Source organism: Agrilus planipennis, unplaced genomic scaffold, assembly GCF_000699045.2.
Source record: "Agrilus planipennis isolate EAB-ADULT unplaced genomic scaffold, Apla_2.0 scaffold159, whole genome shotgun sequence".
NCBI lineage: Eukaryota > Metazoa > Arthropoda > Insecta > Coleoptera > Buprestidae > Agrilus > Agrilus planipennis.
Genome location: NW_020438919.1, coordinates 456,720 through 475,277, shown reverse-complemented (window position 1 = coordinate 475,277; position 18,558 = coordinate 456,720). Strand labels below are relative to the sequence as shown.

The 18,558-nt window shown below is 29.7% G+C and overlaps 5 protein-coding genes across 10 annotated transcripts in view; 2 read left to right on the top strand and 3 right to left on the bottom strand.

Moving 5' to 3' along the window:
* LOC108737392 (heterogeneous nuclear ribonucleoprotein A1, A2/B1 homolog) overlaps positions 1 to 1,468 on the bottom strand; it is a 7,175-nt gene extending 5,707 nt beyond the window's left edge. The window contains exons 1-2 of the mRNA XM_025973760.1: positions 1,301 to 1,468; positions 3 to 392 (exon numbers count right to left, since the gene is read on the bottom strand). Of these exons, the coding sequence (XP_025829545.1) occupies positions 3 to 392; positions 1,301 to 1,321 (411 nt within the window). The 5' untranslated portion in view covers positions 1,322 to 1,468. The remainder of the gene's footprint in view (positions 1 to 2; positions 393 to 1,300) is intronic.
* A 105-nt stretch (positions 1,469 to 1,573) lies between these two features.
* On the top strand, positions 1,574 to 2,617 carry LOC108737393 (chromobox protein homolog 1). 4 transcript variants are annotated; one of them, XM_018470219.1, is made up of 3 exons: positions 1,574 to 1,849; positions 1,924 to 2,044; positions 2,104 to 2,617. In XM_018470219.1, exons 1-3 carry the CDS (start codon positions 1,840 to 1,842, stop codon positions 2,492 to 2,494), a joined length of 522 nt encoding a protein of 173 aa, XP_018325721.1. In that variant the 5' UTR covers positions 1,574 to 1,839; the 3' UTR covers positions 2,495 to 2,617. The 4 variants fall into 4 exon arrangements, with proteins under 4 accessions (XP_018325721.1, XP_018325720.1, XP_018325719.1 ...); XM_018470218.1 differs by having other exon boundaries at positions 1,921 to 2,044; XM_018470217.1 differs by having other exon boundaries at positions 1,574 to 1,861.
* Positions 2,618 to 2,739: 122 nt separating this feature from the next.
* Positions 2,740 to 3,577, bottom strand: LOC108737394 (DNA-directed RNA polymerase I subunit RPA12). The gene is made up of 3 exons (XM_018470220.1): positions 3,504 to 3,577; positions 3,100 to 3,444; positions 2,740 to 3,043 (listed from the first exon to the last, which is right to left on the bottom strand). Exons 2-3 carry the CDS (start codon positions 3,218 to 3,220, stop codon positions 2,793 to 2,795), a joined length of 372 nt encoding a protein of 123 aa, XP_018325722.1. The 5' UTR covers positions 3,221 to 3,444; positions 3,504 to 3,577; the 3' UTR covers positions 2,740 to 2,792.
* Positions 3,578 to 4,514: 937 nt separating this feature from the next.
* Positions 4,515 to 6,514, top strand: LOC108737367 (transmembrane protein 127). The gene is made up of 4 exons (XM_018470188.2): positions 4,515 to 4,755; positions 4,821 to 4,988; positions 5,045 to 5,179; positions 5,237 to 6,514. Exons 1-4 carry the CDS (start codon positions 4,533 to 4,535, stop codon positions 5,407 to 5,409), a joined length of 699 nt encoding a protein of 232 aa, XP_018325690.2. The 5' UTR covers positions 4,515 to 4,532; the 3' UTR covers positions 5,410 to 6,514.
* A 241-nt stretch (positions 6,515 to 6,755) lies between these two features.
* Positions 6,756 to 9,040, bottom strand: LOC108737366 (nuclear receptor-binding factor 2). 3 transcript variants are annotated; one of them, XM_018470186.2, is made up of 4 exons: positions 8,898 to 9,040; positions 8,478 to 8,841; positions 8,211 to 8,378; positions 6,756 to 7,705 (listed from the first exon to the last, which is right to left on the bottom strand). In XM_018470186.2, the coding sequence occupies exons 1-4, from the start codon at positions 8,919 to 8,921 to the stop codon at positions 7,518 to 7,520; spliced, it is 744 nt and encodes a 247-aa protein (XP_018325688.1). In that variant the 5' UTR covers positions 8,922 to 9,040; the 3' UTR covers positions 6,756 to 7,517. The 3 variants fall into 3 exon arrangements, with proteins under 3 accessions (XP_018325688.1, XP_018325687.1, XP_018325689.1); XM_018470187.1 differs by adding an exon at positions 7,925 to 7,964 and having other exon boundaries at positions 7,654 to 7,705; positions 8,211 to 8,841; XM_018470185.2 differs by having other exon boundaries at positions 6,758 to 7,705; positions 8,211 to 8,841; positions 8,898 to 9,039.
* Between the last annotated feature and the right edge of the window lie 9,518 nt (positions 9,041 to 18,558).

Below are 18,558 nucleotides of genomic sequence, written 5' to 3'. Positions count from 1 at the left end.
ACACATGATAAAATATTTCCAAAGTCTCCAAAGTAGTTCCGTAAGTCATCTTCTTCAATATCCTCTTTTAAACCTCCAATAAAGAGTTTTTTAACAGTAGCTCCGGCTTCTGGCCGACCGATATCTTGTCTTGGAACTGCTCGTTTAGGTTCAACAACTCTTCCATCGACTTTATGGGGACGTGCGTTTTGAGCATCATCAACCATATAAGCTCTTGAGTACGTAATGAAACCAAATCCTCGAGACCGCTTAGTTTTTGGATCTTTCATAACAACCACGTCCACGATTTCTCCCCATTGCTCAAAATGTTTCTTAAGGGAGTCATCTGTGGTACGATAATCTAACCCTCCAATAAAAAGCTTTCGCAAGTGTTCAGGTTCACTTGTTCTTACCTGTTAAATTTATTTATTAATTCAAAATTGTGTTAAAAAAATGCAATCAACACCAAAATATACATTGCATCACCAGACCTAGCTAATATTTTAAAGAAATTCTATATAATTGATAATGTAAATGTACATCTAAATTTAACTTTTAATTTTTATATTTTGCTAATTTATGTCACTGGTTGCGAATAGTTGTTTAGCATGGTTAACATTTCTTTAAATTACTATATTTAAGTAACACAATATGTTATATATTTTTTTCATTGGATCACATCCCGTGCTCGTTAATAATTAACATGTTTAGTGTTTGAAAATACTAAAACTACTAATTAAAATTGAAATTGTTAATTTTTCTTTGTCAATATAATAACTTAATTTCGATCTTTGCCATATTGCAAGAGACGGTAAATTCTGTAAACCTTAAATGAGCTTTGGCATTTACAATTAGTTACATATTATAAGGATTTGTGAAATGCCTTTTTATTAAACAGCTACCTTTCAATTTTCTGGCCATTTTTTTATAACTCAATAATCACATTTTTAGATAGAAGTCGCCTCTCATGATAAGAACAGTTGAAAGATTTAAAAAAATTAAATAAATAAAAAATTAAATAGGTAGGTTGTTAATATAACAGGATAATAAATAAAATAAACTAGGAATTTGAAGCCAGCAGTTAGGACACTGGCATATATCTATATATGTATTTAAGAGGTCATACTTCACACAACCTACTGTAAATTGCGCTTCAAGACAAAGCTTTTTGAAATTATAAAAACGAAATATTGACGATTACGATATAATGTAATAATAACTACTACGTAGTACAAATTAATTTTATACGGCCAATAACGAATTACATATGGTCGGGTAATGCTAAGATTATTTTTATAAAAACAAACCCAAAAGGACTTACATCTTTCCTTTCTTGTTTCATGGCGTATCACCGTTTCTTTATATGATTAAATAGCGAATAATTTCACGGCTATGAATTAACTGTGGGCATAAACTACACAACACTTTGTTACTTCTACTCTTGTACGCGTAGCAGGAAAAAATGGCGATTATAATGGCGAACTTCCGTGTTAACGACGAATCAACCAAATATTCTATGGTCACTTATCATAGACAAGTCCTTTATGATCGACAAACGCAGTTGTTTCGTTAACTGCGCAACTCAAACCCATAGATAAAATACTTGTATTAATGGTATTAACCAATTAATTAGAATCAATTAGAATAATAAAAACCTTTTTTATTCTTGTTAATAATAGCAATTGCGTGTTTTATATATAATTTGAAATTCATATTCGATAAATACCAAAACATCATATTTTACAGTTTTATCAGAATTATCATCCGTTAAACAAGTTTCGTTCATTTTCACCAGCATCCAGCTTCAAGCCTTCAAGACTGATTTTTTTATATATAAGTGTAGTTTAAGAATATTTCACGATGTCAAAACGTAAGAGAAAAAGTATATTATTACGACTTATTTGTGTTTTTGAAAAAGTACATTATTTTTTACTGTTACAGCAGAGAGTAAGAAGAATGCTGAAGGTGAAACGATCACAGAGGAATTTTCTGTTGAGAAGATTCTAGAAAAGAGAATAAGGAATGGAAAAGTTGAATATCTGTTAAAATGGAAAGGATATTCAGAGTAAGTACATCCCAAAAAATTTACATTCATCAATTATAAAGAATATTCTTTAAATTTAGTGAGGACAATACTTGGGAGCCAGAGGAAAATTTAGATTGCCCTGATTTAATTTCGGCATATGAAGAGAAGGTACAGAAAAATGATGCAAATGATTCTGCAACAGAAACTGAAAAAAATTCAAAGCAAAAAAATATTATTGAAGACAATAGACCTCGTGGTTTTGATCGTGGCCTAGAGCCAGATACTATTATTGGTGCAACAGATGCAAGTGGTGAACTTATGTTTTTAATGAAATGGAAGGGCTGTGAAGAAGCTGATCTTGTACCTGCCAGACAAGTTAACATCAAATGTCCTGAAATTGTTATTAGTTATTATGAGAAAAAGATCCCTTGGTACTGCCATAAACCACCTTCTCCACCTGTTGTTGCTGAAATTGAAATATTGGATTGATTGCTAAATTTAGGATATTTTTTTATTGTATCCTTTTATTAGATATTTCATTGAAAAAATTGATATGAATAAATTGTCAATATATATTTTGAATAGACTAAAATAAACTGAAAAGTATCCATACTCTTTTGTCTGTTGGATTAAAGTTATTACCAGTCCTACCTGTCTTATGTACCTGTTTTTTTTAAATTTTAGTCTATTTAAAAGTTAATTTTACATTCCTCATAAAACAATTAAGGAAAAACTGAAGGCATAATAATTTAATAGGTAATTATGTAACATTTACAAAGCTACCTTTTTAAGAATTTTCACTTTCTTTATATTTACATACAGTACATGTATAAAATACTGTTTGGCCTTCATCAGCTGAACGAAGTTGAAGAGTTGCATAGGACATTTTTTCATTGCCACATTTAGGACATTTTCTATCAACTATTGGACCTTCAGCATCACCTCTTTTTCCTTGGGATACTTTTTCCTTGACATTTTTTTCGTAAGCATCAAGTGAATTGAATACAATAGTATACTTAACTTCTGAACATTCAAAAACTAAAAGAAAGCATTGCTACTGCATAAAAGATATTTTTATATGCCAATTCACAAACCTTTTTCTAATGGGAATTCTTTGGAACATGAGTAGCACACAACATTACCTTCATCTTCTAATAATGGCAATATTGAGCCGCAGTCAGGGCAGAAGGATGGTGGTGTAGAAAAAGCAGACATTTTTAAGTGTATAGTGTCTTTGATTAATTTTTTTTAATATTCAGTTATAACAGTAAGCTTCTTTCAAATACATACTTTCTAATGACTATAAGCTTTAGAAACGGTGAAAACAATATAATTGTTGTTTAAATATTAGTGTTACATATAATTCTTTATGCCTCACAGGGTAGATCCTAAATACTGTTCCAGTAATCTTAATAAAAATATATACCGTCTAACTGTAACTAAAATAAACATATTAAAGGGCGAAATGAGTCTAGATTCAATTTTATAATGAAATTACCTTCTCAAAACACTTTTGTATAAAGTAGAAACATTAGCTTAACCTGCAAAATAACTTAAATTTGCACGACAAATGGCGAAAGGGCGAAGAATTTTTGTTAAAATGTAAAGTAAAACAAATGTAAAAGAAGCAATTTGTAAAACCTGTAAGGCATGCACAGAAATAACGTATTATATTATCATTAATACGGGTTCACAGCACCATAAAAATTCTAACTGAAATTTTGTTTCAAACAATAAGAAAAAGATTATCTATTTATAAGAATTAACTATGCGATATTCGCTAAAAAGGGGATAAATACATTCGAATTCTTGTTGTAATAATGTGTTCATGTACGTACATTCAGAGGCGCAACAAGAGGGATGCATGGGTGCCCGGGCACCCACTCAATTCAGATAGTTCAAGCTCGTAAATGAGCAGCCGAACTCTTCTTAATACAACACATTGGTGACCTTTTTTTTAGTCATTTATGGTATTATGATGGGAGCACTCAGTCAAACTGTAACGTTGTTGCGCCCCTGCGTACATCATCATTACATGGTTATATGCTGTAAAAAATATATCGTAATAAAATAGTGCAGAGTGGAGCATTTTTGCTAATTATCATTGACTAAATTAAAATAGTTAGTAGTTTCGATAAATTACTGATCACGAACGCATATGTATATACATATTTCAAATAACGTACAGTAGGCATTAAAAAAAATCTACAAAGGGTTCCAAGCTAGAACATTTGTGATTATGATAGATACGCCAAATTAACTGTTTCGCATGTAGGTATAACTTTAAGAAATATTCGTACTAATTTCAGAAACTATAAAGTAGATTTTAAGAACGGAGGAAACGCTGAAGTACGGTAACTTCGGCTTCCGCACAAATAAAAACTTAACTTTAAGGTGTAAATAACAAAATTTTATAACACGGTTTCCAGCTTCTAATGCAAAATTTACGCTGTTATAATAAAATATACGCTATTTGGTAATTAATTACGTCTTTCTGGGACGAANTTTGTGTTAAATTAAATTAGCAATGCCGACGAATATTTTAAGTTACAATTTAAACTATTTGAAATCTAAAATACAAATTAGAAATGCAATATCAGCCGTCTTCCATATGATAACAGTGAGTTCGCTGAGTATGTCCCTGGTTCAAGTGCAGTGGTTTGAAATTAGTGGAGATGTATGTTCACAATATCTGACCTTACAGCAGTTCTTTTGGTTATTTGGCTATGATAATAGTAATGCAGACAATGGTATGTTAATAAAGCATTACAAGTTGTTAGATAATAATTAGTATATTACACATTTAATTTGTTAGATTACAGATGCATTAATAATACTGTTGTTAATCTGATGAGGATAATATTGTTATTATGTTTCATGGCAATAATATTTTCACTTGGAGGGTTTATTCTTGATATTTCCCAGTTGCAAAATAAAGTGCTTATTTACATTCAACAATACGCTTTGTGCAGTTCATTTACAGGTGATTAATTGATTTTATATTCATAAAAGTATTTATGCATATACTTTTTTGTTTAGTGTTTTGGGTAATGGCTATTGTTAGTTTTTGTTATTATACAACTTTAGTGATCCAAGAATCTCTTGATAATTTATATCCAAAACTGGAGACTTCAGTGACATATGGACTTGGATTTTATTTAGTTGCTATAACAGGTAAAATGCTTATAACTGTTTATATATTTGCTTTTTAGCACTCTTTGGATTTTGCAGGAGGAGTAGCTTTATTAGGCAACTTATGCTCGTTAATTCTTCATCAGACATTGAATGAAAGGAGTTGTACAGATGGCAGGTGTCTTCTTGAAAGATATGATAGTTTAGAAGCATTTGATGTTTCTACTCCACCACCCCCTTATAGTATACCACCTCCACCATACGTCCCATAACAATAATTTCTCAGAAGTAAATTTGACGGGTAAAAGGAATATTTTTCTAAAGTTGAGTTTTATGGGCTTAAATGTTCCATTAATTTTAATAGATAATTAACTGTGTTGGCGTTGATTATAGTTTGTAAGTATTCTGCTCTCTTCAAATATAAAGAGATATCTTATATAAGAAAGAAAAAATATTTTCAATCTGTGCACTGTTGACATAAAAGATTATTTTATATAAAAATGGCACTAAGGTTGGTTGCAAATTTATAAAAGATCTATTAAAAAACTATTTCACGTCCTTGATATAACTTAAGTTTTTGGATGGTATAAATATAAACATTTGAACACACTTTTGAATACTTGCTTCTAATATCTTCTCAGAATTACGATTTTGTTGTTTGTTACTATTTATATATATTTAAAATCTTTAAATTTTCATATTTTATTTCCTCATTTTTTTTTGTTTTTCTTGTCAACCGTTCCTCACGTTATTGTAATGTACTTGTAGATTTTTCTTTTTAACTCATAGATATGAATAGCAACATTATACATACAAAATTAGTTTATGTATACATGTTGACAAAAATATTACATTACCAAAGTTATTATTAATCTTGTTTGTTTACCAAATAATAGTGCCTTTGAAGTATATTCAATACACTATCTATATATTTATATGAATAATATATATCGTTTGTTTTTTGTTTGTAATCGTTATTATTAATGGAAAACATAAGAGATAGGTATACCCATTTCTAAAAAACTAAGTAGAATATTACAACAGCGCGTTTTAAAATAATTCTTATTTTACTGTAGAAATAGATTACCTATCAAACAAAACACGATTAATGAACAGTCAGAAGTAAAAATCATAGCTAATATTTCACGTAATAAAGTCTTTTTAAAGTAAAGGACAAGGGTTGATAGAGGAATACACAAAGTTTACCACGAATATAATTGCACTTATTGATATAATCTAAAATGTTATAGGTAATTAGAATAAGCATAAGGAACAATTATAACATATTAACGATTAATTTTGTTTGGAAAACATTACTCATTTTTATACTCTTATCGACCCTAGTTCTTTAAAAAGAAATGTATATAGAGATAATTAAATTGTCAATATATATTTTGAATAGACTAAAATAAACTGAAAAGTATCCATACTCTTTTGTCTGTTGGATTAAAGTTATTACCAGTCCTACCTGTCTTATGTACCTGTTTTTTTTAAATTTTAGTCTATTTAAAAGTTAATTTTACATTCCTCATAAAACAATTAANTTAAAGTAATCCTAATATAATTTAAGTATTAGGTATTGTCCATTACAAATTATTTTTGCGTTTCATTATGCAGTATATTTAAATTAAATTGAAGTAAAGTTTTGTAAGTATTAGTTAATGATTTTGTCATTTACTTTTCCTCAACACATATTTACAAAAAAAATCGTATTTCGTTAACTTCCATAATATTTATTTTAACATTTTCTTCAGTATATTACATATTATACTTTGTATTCTGCCTTAAATAATTTCTTTTTTAGTTGTATATGCACATAAAGAAGTACAATTACAATCCAGCCTCTTATTAATATGTAATTTTAAACAAATTTGCTTTTTTCAAAGCAACACAAGATATTTAGTGACTTAAAACTTATTCATTTACTATATTAGCCTGATGTTCGTTGTGGAAGACCCTTTTATGTTCCAAAAATTAAACGAAATTAAATTACCACGACAAAGCATAACAAAAATTTGTTGGCAGTATGTCTGCACCATGTAAAATCATTAAAGCCCCAGGTTAAATCAAGGATTCAAGTGTTTACTGTAAGTTATCTTGGCAATTAATATTTTCACTCAATATAAGCAATATAATAACAAAATAATAAGCATTCAAATCGTCTCATACACGAAGTTTTTCGAAAATTTTTTTGTTTTTACGTTTTACGTAAGATGAATTAAGGGTTAATACAGAAAAATTGACTCGATTTAACGTGGGATAATTTCAACATACTCAAAAAGCAATAGCATTTGATAACTTATTTTATTACACAATACATTGTATTATATAATAAAACAAAAAACAAAAAATTGCCCTACTGCTAGTTTCGTAAATCGGTTTAACTGTTTTTTGTTAAATTAGAAAAATCAAAGTTGGGGATTTCTAAAGGTGCAAGTGGTGGAATAGTACTAATGTCGTAAAGGTCTGGGCTTAACTCACTACAAGGGGAGAACACATAAGGTGAAGTTGCTCCAGATGAATCTGTTATTACTTTTAAATTGTTAGCTGTAGTGCACTTGGAAGTAGCTGAAAATTTGACTACTATTACTAAAATGATGAAACAAACTCAATACAAATGAACTATAAGATTTTTAGTAACAATAGGTAGTAATTAGTTGAAGCAGTTTTGCAAAATAACACCACAATATAAATTTATGATAAAAATCACTTCAAATATTGTTAACAAATCCTGCAAAATTAATTTGTTTATTACAATGAGCTCAAATTTCTTGTAGAGAAGCTTACCTTTGATATAAAATATTTTCAGTGTTTTCAAGAATTTAGGCTGAAAACCATGAATTTATTTAGTCTTGTTTACCATTACTATTTCATGGAGAAAATTTTAATCCAGTTTTATTCATGTAACAAATATTTAGAAAAAATCATTTTTTATGTCGATTAAACCTGAATTAATGCAAATTTTTTTACTGGCATTTTATTCTCATATTTGATTATATTCTAATTAAAAAAATTATACTGCTTGTGCAATAATCAAAAACAAATTCTTTCAATATAAAAAAGTATTATTTACCTTTACTACCATCTTCTTCCAACTGTTTGACTCTATCTCTTAATCTGTTTATTTCTTTTGAACTTTCATCAAGTTGTACTAATAGATTGCTAATTAAATGACGCAACTGATCATTCAATGTTTTCAACTCTTCTATAACTACTGTGTCATCCTTTGGATGTTTAGCTCCTAAAATTGTATTTAAATTTGGAGTGTCAATGACATCATATGATAAGGCCCCTGCATCTACACTTTTTAAACTTTCAGAGTCACTGTTCCCAGAACTACCTTTTTTCATTAGCAGAAAAAGTAAACTGTCTGTCTCTTCAAAAGTACGGTAAATTGCACTTTGTAATGAAGCATTGTCATCAAGATTGTGGTCATTTTCACTACAGTTACTCAAATGTGTTCCTTGTTTTTGAATTCCTTGTACCTTTTTAGTCTTTACAGATTGTTCTTTTTTCATTAGTATAATTTTTTTTTGACGTAGATGATAATCCTTCTGTAATTTCAATGATTCGATAGAATGTGGATTTTCTGTTACTTTAATAGCTTCTTCTAATAATTCTGCTGCTTTTTCATGGCACTCGATTGCTTCCTCGAATTTTTTGTACTTCAATAGAGCATCTGCTCGCCTATGTTGTTGGTGAGCCTAAAAGGAACACATCTCCTTATGCGCTTATTTTAGGAGTTAAAAAATATAGTTACTTTATTTAATGATGAAGGTTCCATTTTTAAGTGTTTAAAGAATCCTAACTAAATGAGAATAGAACGTTAACTTAAATTTAAGCATTATTTGATGACCTACATCCACTAAAACTGACAGTTCTAATTAAAAAATGTAGATCTAACCTAGAAATTTTGACAGTTATGACCTTGAAGTAGTGTCTCCACTCGCAGATAACTTTGTCATAATATTTAATATACAGGGTGATGACTTACAAGAATCTTAACTGCAATATACAATCTGTAGGTTAATTTTAATGTAATAATGTCCTATTGTAAGAAATAAGTCGAACTTTTTATTTATTTTCTTCAAATTCGTACTAAAGCATCACAAGCTCTACATTTTTTTATACCATTAATTATGGTGGTTGAAAAAATATAAATTTTATCTATTTCATCACTTTGATAAAATTTCTAGTAAATTAATCTCAATAAATTTAATATTCTATAGATATATGATAATTTCGTTAGTAAAGTAAATCTTGTTAAATATTTTTAATATGTGGGCGTGTAATGGTTATAGAAATTTTATAAAAAGAGACACAATGAGTTCATTTCCCGTTATTATCATAAGTTATGTTTTAATTTTCTATCTTGTGGACGGCCTATTATAAGCTTGTCAAATAAATTGCTCTAACAGGAACAGAATCGAAAACCTATCCAAATTGCATTTACCATCGACAAAAGAACAAGACACTTCTGTAAAAGGAATTACCAATTAAACGGGTTAATTAAAAGAAGGTATACATACATTACGTGCAGTTAAAATGGTTTTGCTTTCCACCTACGCCTTAATCGACATGAATTGAATGAGCGGTACCAATGAAATCGTTTTTAAATTGCTTTCGAGAAAAAAATAGATTTATAATTAAAAATTGACAATTAACCATGACTCATGAGGAAACAAAGTTTTCTGTTAATACATGAAAAAGGCAAACGTTCTATTAAGCATGTGGAAAACAGCGCGCATTTGCCAAAATTTTGTCGTTTTTCATGTGTGGCACGCGATATATTTTTCCGATATTTATTATGAATCGTCAAACAAATTGTTAATGACCGACAGCAGTAATAATTGAAAATCAAAATGGCCGACTATATCAACAAAGCCTCAATAATTAAAAAAGTGATGGCCGACTACATCAACAATGCGGCAATAATTAGAAAAGTAATGGCCGACACTAACAACAATGTAGCAACAAAAGATCGACAAAAATGGCTGACCTACGACCTTATTTAGCGCGTTATTTAAAAATTTAAACTTTAGAAATGCTATTTACATAACGACTTTATTTCTTTAAAATGAAAAAGTACTTTTACTTTCTATAGTACAATTTAAATAAAATCTGTTAAAAAATATATAATAATTTCAATGTTGTCCAGATGCTAATATTGTCATAAATTAATTATCTCAATATATGGTAAAATTTAAAGTTTCATTCATAACAGTAGCGGAAAGTAAATTTGAATACTGATGAGTTTATGTAAAGGTGACGTAGAAATCATGCAAATGAAGCAATGTTTAATAAGACGTTGCTCAATAGTTACAAGTAATTAATGTAAGTATGCACATAAAGAACAAAGAACTAAACGGCAGCTGCTGAATTCGAAATTTTGTGTAGGCTTAGTTTATCTTTCACGCTTTACTAACATATTTACCTGTTTACACACCTTTATGTCTAATTTTGGCATCAACCAATTTGTACTTAACAATGTTTCACTGTAGTTACAGCAAGAATAAATATTCCTATTAAAACGTAATTGTACAGTGATTAGTGTTGATTAACGAAACTTAGTTTGATATCCACAAAAGGTAGATACTTATATTAGTGCTATTGAGCAAGTATACTGTCTCGTAATAATATTTAGTGAATATTTACAAGTAGATATAAGTTTCTGGAAACTTATTAATACCATAAGTAAATCCTCTAATGCTATATTCTTAAAGGATAATGTCCTTTTCTTAGATCTAAGAAAATTTTAAAAGCAATACGCAAACATTCCACACGCACTTTATGTAATCTATTGATTTCAAATAAGTTTTCTAATTAAGAATTTCTGAACAATGCTATTCCAAACAAATACACTTATATAGTTATACCAAAATAGAGTTCCTGGCCGTTTTTTGGAAACGATTCAATATTAAAGTTCTTTTGAAGTTACATAATTTAATAATTTTAAAAAATATGCTATATAAAAATGTTGGGAATTCTTCAAAGGCGGTATTTGGGAATAGCGATCTGTCAACTGCCCAGGGTCTCGCTCCTGCAGGGACCTCGCGCACTCCCGTAATTTTCTATGTAAAAAAATAGAAGCTACTAATTTAAATTTAATAACTTTGCATTTCTCTTCAAGTATCATCATCATTAAAACTAATTCCGTAAAGACAAGGGCCTACCCGGAGCCTCGTAATGGGGACTGTTGGAATTCTAATGGTTTTATCAATTAAAGTAGGACAATAGTACCTACTGTTTCGTTGTACTTTCTCTTTTCGATTTATTTTTAGTATTATATAGTAGTAGATTCCAAAAGCCACCCTGTATTCATGATAACTCTGAAGTTATGCTGGTTTCTTTCTATTTTTTTTTTCTATTTACCTTCTGGCTAGTATAACTGTGGTAGTCGCCTGACTTTTCGTACTTCAAATACTTAATTAAAGTTTTGGTAATATTAATTAATGTTATTAAAAATTCTTATAGTATTCATCATTTTTAAATCGAAATTTCAGACATTAGAAAGGTAAGTAACTGATGGATAATTTTGTTATTAATAAAAGTTCGTGTGCGTTCCTGTTACTTTCATTCATTGGCCGATGAGTATTATGGTTTGGGTCGAGTGGAAGAATCAATTGATAAAGTTTTTGGTCCAGTTGCATGTATCTGATTTTGCAAGAGGTGTTCAGACATTTGCAGCAATAAATTGGCGCCGCTAATACGGAATTATGTAAACAAAGTGTACAAAGACCAATAAAACTTTCAAGTATAATTTCATATACAGTCCTCGAAAATGAATTAATTGGTGACCGATGGTGCCCACGCGTTACCTGATTTAATCTCCCTACTCCCCGAAATTCATTCATAACGCGTACCTATACAAGAGCCAAGCTTCTCATAACCATTTAATTTTTATTCAGCGCACCCACGAGAATAGAGAGGTTACCTACACACATACAAGGCAACCGTATTCATTGATAAACCTACTCTATGACCTTATTTCACGTTTTACCAGATGTTTTACTTGAGCAACAGTTAACACCGTGTCGGATCGTCATCATTCAGGAAGAGAATTATTAATAGACGTAATTTAACTTGACTTTTGTCGCAACGGAAGTACGATTTTGGAAAAATCAACAGATTTGTGTGAAATGTTAATTGATTCGTTTTTACATAGTGTGGGATGAATTGCACAAAACATTCATAATATTTTATGCATTTAAAAGTATTACCAGCCTAAGCACTGTTTATTTTATAGTAAAATTCGCAATTCATTGAAATTGTCAAATTTAAAATTTGATAATGGCCGACAGTGGCAACAATTGCAAATCAAAATGGCCGACTACAGCAACAATGTGACAATAATTAAAAACCTAAAAATGGCCGACAGCAGTAACAATACGACAACAAGTAAAAAAGTAATGGCCGACAAACAACAATGTAGCAACAAAGGATCAATGAAAATGGCCGATTTTTGATCACACTTATGGCGTTTGAGGTTTTCGGGATCCCAGAACTTCTACTTGTTTTTACGATTATGAAGTACAAACTTATGATGAGATAGAACTTAAGATGTATGTAAACGATAAATAAAAAGTGTGAATTTTGTAAACTAATGACATTTTAATGGAGTCACGTCTTGTTTTTTCAACAGTGTAGGACAAGGTTTAAGCATTCATATAAATGCTACAGTAAAGGCTTTATAAACAAACAAATATATCAACGTCATGATTTTCTTCACGAATTTTTTCTATTAAAAATAAATATTCATAATGTTGTTAGATAATAATTAGTATATTACACATTTAATTTGTTAGATTACAGATGCATTAATAATACTGTTGTTAATCTGATGAGGATAATATTGTTATCTAAATCAATTAAGCATAAAGTGCTTTTAACTAATTTTGAGCACTCAAGTACGAAGTTGTTTTACAGTTCTGAAACTGTTGAAATACATATAAAGTAAAATTCGTGTTACTTTGCTAACGAAAATGTCAAGGAGTGCAATAAATGGTTAAAGTTTTAATAGTTTTTCACATGCTGCAACAAATATTTAATTCCGCGGATGGCACAGTTTAATGTGGAATAAATGCGATACTTAATTTAATATCTGACTACCTAATAACCATGTCTCACCGTCTCACGTTCTTATAGTTCAAGGTGCAATCCATAAGTTTACAAATGAACTTCGTAAAATAAAGTTAATATCTGCCAACTGTCTTGCACTTGATTGACGATTTACTAATGTATTTGTTTATGATTTAAATAACAAAGTAAAAAAAAATAATTTATACTTTAGTCTGAGTGTTTACCATCACAATACCCACATATCTTTGGATAAGGATAATGAATGAAGAATTAGAGCCAGTTAGAGTGAAAAGGCTTTTATTATTTTCAAACTAACAATCCAATAATTTGAAAAATTGTTAATGATAACTACAAATGCAAGAATTAGTAGACCTTACAGTTACAAAACATAAACTGAACAAGAGCGATAAAATAAAGGCAGAATATTGCGGTATATTTTTGACTATCACAATCAGTCTAATAGGCACACCAATTTATAGATTCAGACTTTTATTAAAAGACAGTACTAGATACTGTAGACCTTTTGCTTTAATAAAAGTTGGTGTAGATTTATTTTAAAGTTTGATCATCTTATGTTTAAATAATTATTTAGATAACATATTTTAAAAAATGTATTTGGTTGTTGTTTCTAACTAAGTAGAAGAAGTAAATACAATTTACTCAAGAAGCGCTTCTCTACAATACTGCTAGTAGCAAAAAAAGATAAATAAACACACATATAATTCCTAACTTATATTTCCTTTAAATAACTTTATCCAAGGATGAGTATGAGAAATTCGTTTTCATTCATGAATTGTACGAAATATTAGGTAGGTGTGTTTATTATGCTTCTGACTTTACCAAACAAATGTTAAGAAGAATTAATATGAATTATTGTGAAACAGATGATGTTTATCCTTGAACTGAATATGTAGTAACAGAGATATTATAGCCAAAATTGTATAACAAATGAATTTGTTTTTGTGAAAAAAACATCTGAACAATGTAATTTTAATATTTAATATCCAAATAAAGAACATGTCAATATTATCTAAATTTGAAACAGTATAACGACTCCGTTACTGAATAGTTTACAACTGAAAAGAATTTTTTATTTTATCCACCAAACAAAGTTTTGATGAANATGAATTATTGTGAAACAGATGATGTTTATCCTTGAACTGAATATGTAGTAACAGAGATATTATAGCCAAAATTGTATAACAAATGAATTTGTTTTTGTGAAAAAAACATCTGAACAATGTAATTTTAATATTTAATATCCAAATAAAGAACATGTCAATATTATCTAAATTTGAAATAGGAAGAGTCCGTGATCGAATAGTCAACAATAGATTTATTAGTATCATTATATTACTATCATTCTTATTTCTTGAAGAGAAACATTTCTAAACGTTTAAAAACTAAACTTCCTTCATGGAATTATTCATTTTCTGCACGTTCTAGCATGTTAAAACGCATCTATGAGTATCATTATATTGCTATCTCTCTTATTTTATGAGCGAAATTCATTAATCAATTGGAAAAGTCAAATACAACCGTTAATAAACGCAGCTGTGTCGGAGACATCAACGTTGCGTCAGACGAGTAACCCGATTCGGTCTATTTTATAAATGATTCGTTATAATGCTCTGATACTAAGTTTTTTATGAGCATTGTTCAGAATAGGATGCATTACAATATTGTCCCTCCGTTATTTATACCTAATAAGACTTTCTGCTAGTTAAAATCCCAGCAAACACTACTTTACGTTATACTCAATTTTTTCTATTAAAAGGTTATTTTAAAAATACTTTATAACAAATTGCTTAAAAATATGAATGATAAGTTTCACTTATACATTTGCATGCTAGTATATATTGTAAAACACCGAGTAGTGTCTGTTTATCTAAATCAATTAAGCATAAAGTGCTTTTAACTAATTTTGAGCACTCAAGTACGAAGTTGTTTTACAGTTCTGAAACTGTTGAAATACATATAAAGTAAAATTCGTGTTACTTTGCTAACGAAAATGTCAAGGAGTGCAATAAATGGTTAAAGTTTTAATAGTTTTTCACATGCTGCAACAAATATTTAATTCCGCGGATGGCACAGTTTAATGTGGAATAAATGCGATACTTAATTTAATATCTGACTACCTAATAACCATGTCTCACCGTCTCACGTTCTTATAGTTCAAGGTGCAATCCATAAGTTTACAAATGAACTTCGTAAAATAAAGTTAATATCTGCCAACTGTCTTGCACTTGATTGACGATTTACTAATGTATTTGTTTATGATTTAAATAACAAAGTAAAAAAAAATAATTTATACTTTAGTCTGAGTGTTTACCATCACAATACCCACATATCTTTGGATAAGGATAATGAATGAAGAATTAGAGCCAGTTAGAGTGAAAAGGCTTTTATTATTTTCAAACTAACAATCCAATAATTTGAAAAATTGTTAATGATAACTACAAATGCAAGAATTAGTAGACCTTACAGTTACAAAACATAAATCTTTTCCGACCTACAGCATTCAAAACAATAATGCTTAATTTACTTAACATCTCAAACTGTTTTTTTTTTAGTACAATACAAGACAGTACTAGATACTGTAGACCTTTTGCTTTAATAAAAGTTGGTGTAGATTTATTTTAAAGTTTGATCATCTTATGTTTAAATAATTATTTAGATAACATATTTTAAAAAATGTATTTGGTTGTTGTTTCTAACTAAGTAGAAGAAGTAAATACAATTTACTCAAGAAGCGCTTCTCTACAATACTGCTAGTAGCAAAAAAAGATAAATAAACACACATATAATTCCTAACTTATATTTCCTTTAAATAACTTTATCCAAGGATGAGTATGAGAAATTCGTTTTCATTCATGAATTGTACGAAATATTAGGTAGGTGTGTTTATTATGCTTCTGACTTTACCAAACAAATGTTAAGAAGAATTAATATGAATTATTGTGAAACAGATGATGTTTATCCTTGAACTGAATATGTAGTAACAGAGATATTATAGCCAAAATTGTATAACAAATGAATTTGTTTTTGTGAAAAAAACATCTGAACAATGTAATTTTAATATTTAATATCCAAATAAAGAACATGTCAATATTATCTAAATTTGAAACAGTATAACGACTCCGTTACTGAATAGTTTACAACTGAAAAGAATTTTTTATTTTATCCACCAAACAAAGTTTTGATGAAGGCGTACAGGTGTGGTTTACCAAATTTAGTGACTTTTATATCCAATTCGAGAAATTTAATTGGTATCTGTTGATATTGGTTTTGTGTAATACCTGTATAAATCTGATACATAACTCTCACTTGAAAAGAAATTTCCAAACGTTTAAAAGCATAAGCAATGTTAAATACCTGTCCATTTCAGGAAGCTAAACTTCCTTCATGGAATTATTCATTTTCTACACATTCTAGCAAGTCAAAAAGGATCTATGAGTATCAATATATTACTATCTTTCTTATTTTATGAGCGAAATTCATTAATCAATACGAAAAGTCCAACAAAACCGTTAATAAACGCAGCTGTGTCGGAGACATCAACGTTGCGTCAGACGAGTAACCCGATTCAGTCTATTTTACTAGAGTTTCATTATAACGCTCTTATATTAAGTGTTTCATAAACGTTGTTCAGAAAAGGATGTATTACAATATTGTGCCTCAGTTTATACCTAATTTCATAAAAAAAAAGCGCCGAAACAGCACTAAAGGGATACTAAAATTTTTGATTTTCTATATGATGCTGTTTTGGTGCTATTATATTTTGGCGAGGCGCTGTTTGAGGGCTCTTTCGGATCTTTTTTAATGTGGTGCTAGTTTGAAGCTGTTTTACTGTTTCAAAGGGTAGTGTTTTGGCTATAATTTTAGAATTTAAATTTTCGTCTAAGTTGTAAGAACTATTTCGGTGGTAATTTAAGTCTTTTCAGATATTTGGAGGCGATTCGGTGGTGTTATAATTCTTTCTATTTTTACTCGGGCTGTCCGTAATATTTGCATATTATAGAATCTGTAAAATATATTATATATATTTAAAGTGCAATTTATTATCTACTATGCAGTGATTAAAATTGGATATCATTAATTTCTTTAAATAAACATGCGATAATGTAACATTTAGGTAAATTTCGTCATGATGTTTTCATTTAATTATTTCCAGACGGAGCTAACTAACACCGCGCTAATGTAATGAAAACAGTTGTTATCTTGTTTTTCAGTCACGGTAGGTGATCTTGCACTACACATGTGTATGTGCGTGTATGTACGCATACGTTTTGTTGCAAATGCAATAAACATATCGAAAGTAATAAATGAACGCGACTGAATTATGAATCTAAGCGTTCTATTTCGTAGCGCAGGTGACCTGACATTAATAATTTGTTTTTATTAAAATATCAATAATAATAAGTTGCTAATTCAGCTACGGTCATTCATGCTTACATAAAACTAAACTTTCCATTTTAAGTATGCTACTGAACAAGAGCGATAAAATAAAGGCAGAATATTGCGGTATATTTTTGACTATCACAATCAGTCTAATAGGCACACCAATTTATAGATTCAGACTGTTATTAAAGCAAATTGTTTTAATTAAACAATCAATTCTATTAGTTCATATTCAGAAAAGCACTTATTTCAATTGTTTCATATCCATTTGGAATATCCTCGTTTTATAACAGAACTTAACTTTTTTTAACTTTTGGGTGTTTCATTCCCACCAGCCAGTAATGCTGGTGGGAGGGCAGTCCCTCCGGACTACGCCGGAAGGTAGGGCGGAAGGCCCTCTTCAGCCTGCTTTCAGGAATCGTGGGAATGGGTGGGTGGTGGTTCGGGAATGAAAGATTATCTGTGGAATATTACTGCCCCAGCATTTGCCTAAGTGATCGAAGGAAACCACAGAAAAACTTGGATCAAGGCAGACGGACCCAGAATCGAACCGGCGTCCTCCCGAATGCTAAGCAATGGTCTAGACCTCTAGGCCATGCCGCTCGGTTTTATAACAGATTGGACTAAATATCTATGTTAATATAATGAAGAAGTTAATTTTGCTTGTTTTCTTTCCTGGTCCAGGACAATAGTATCTGGAAGGATATTACAACCAAGATCGCTATAAATGAAATTTACTGTATTTAAAAACGCTCTATTATTTGCCAAATGAACATAGTTCCAACTAGGAATAATTTTATTTCTACATTTATGCATCGCTATCGTAGTCCCCATTGGTTTCCTTACTATCATCAATATCAAAAGGTCTTCAGTCCTAAGACTGGCAGGACAAAAGCACCTCAACTTGTTTCTATCCTGAGCTAATCTTTGTATTTCCCAAA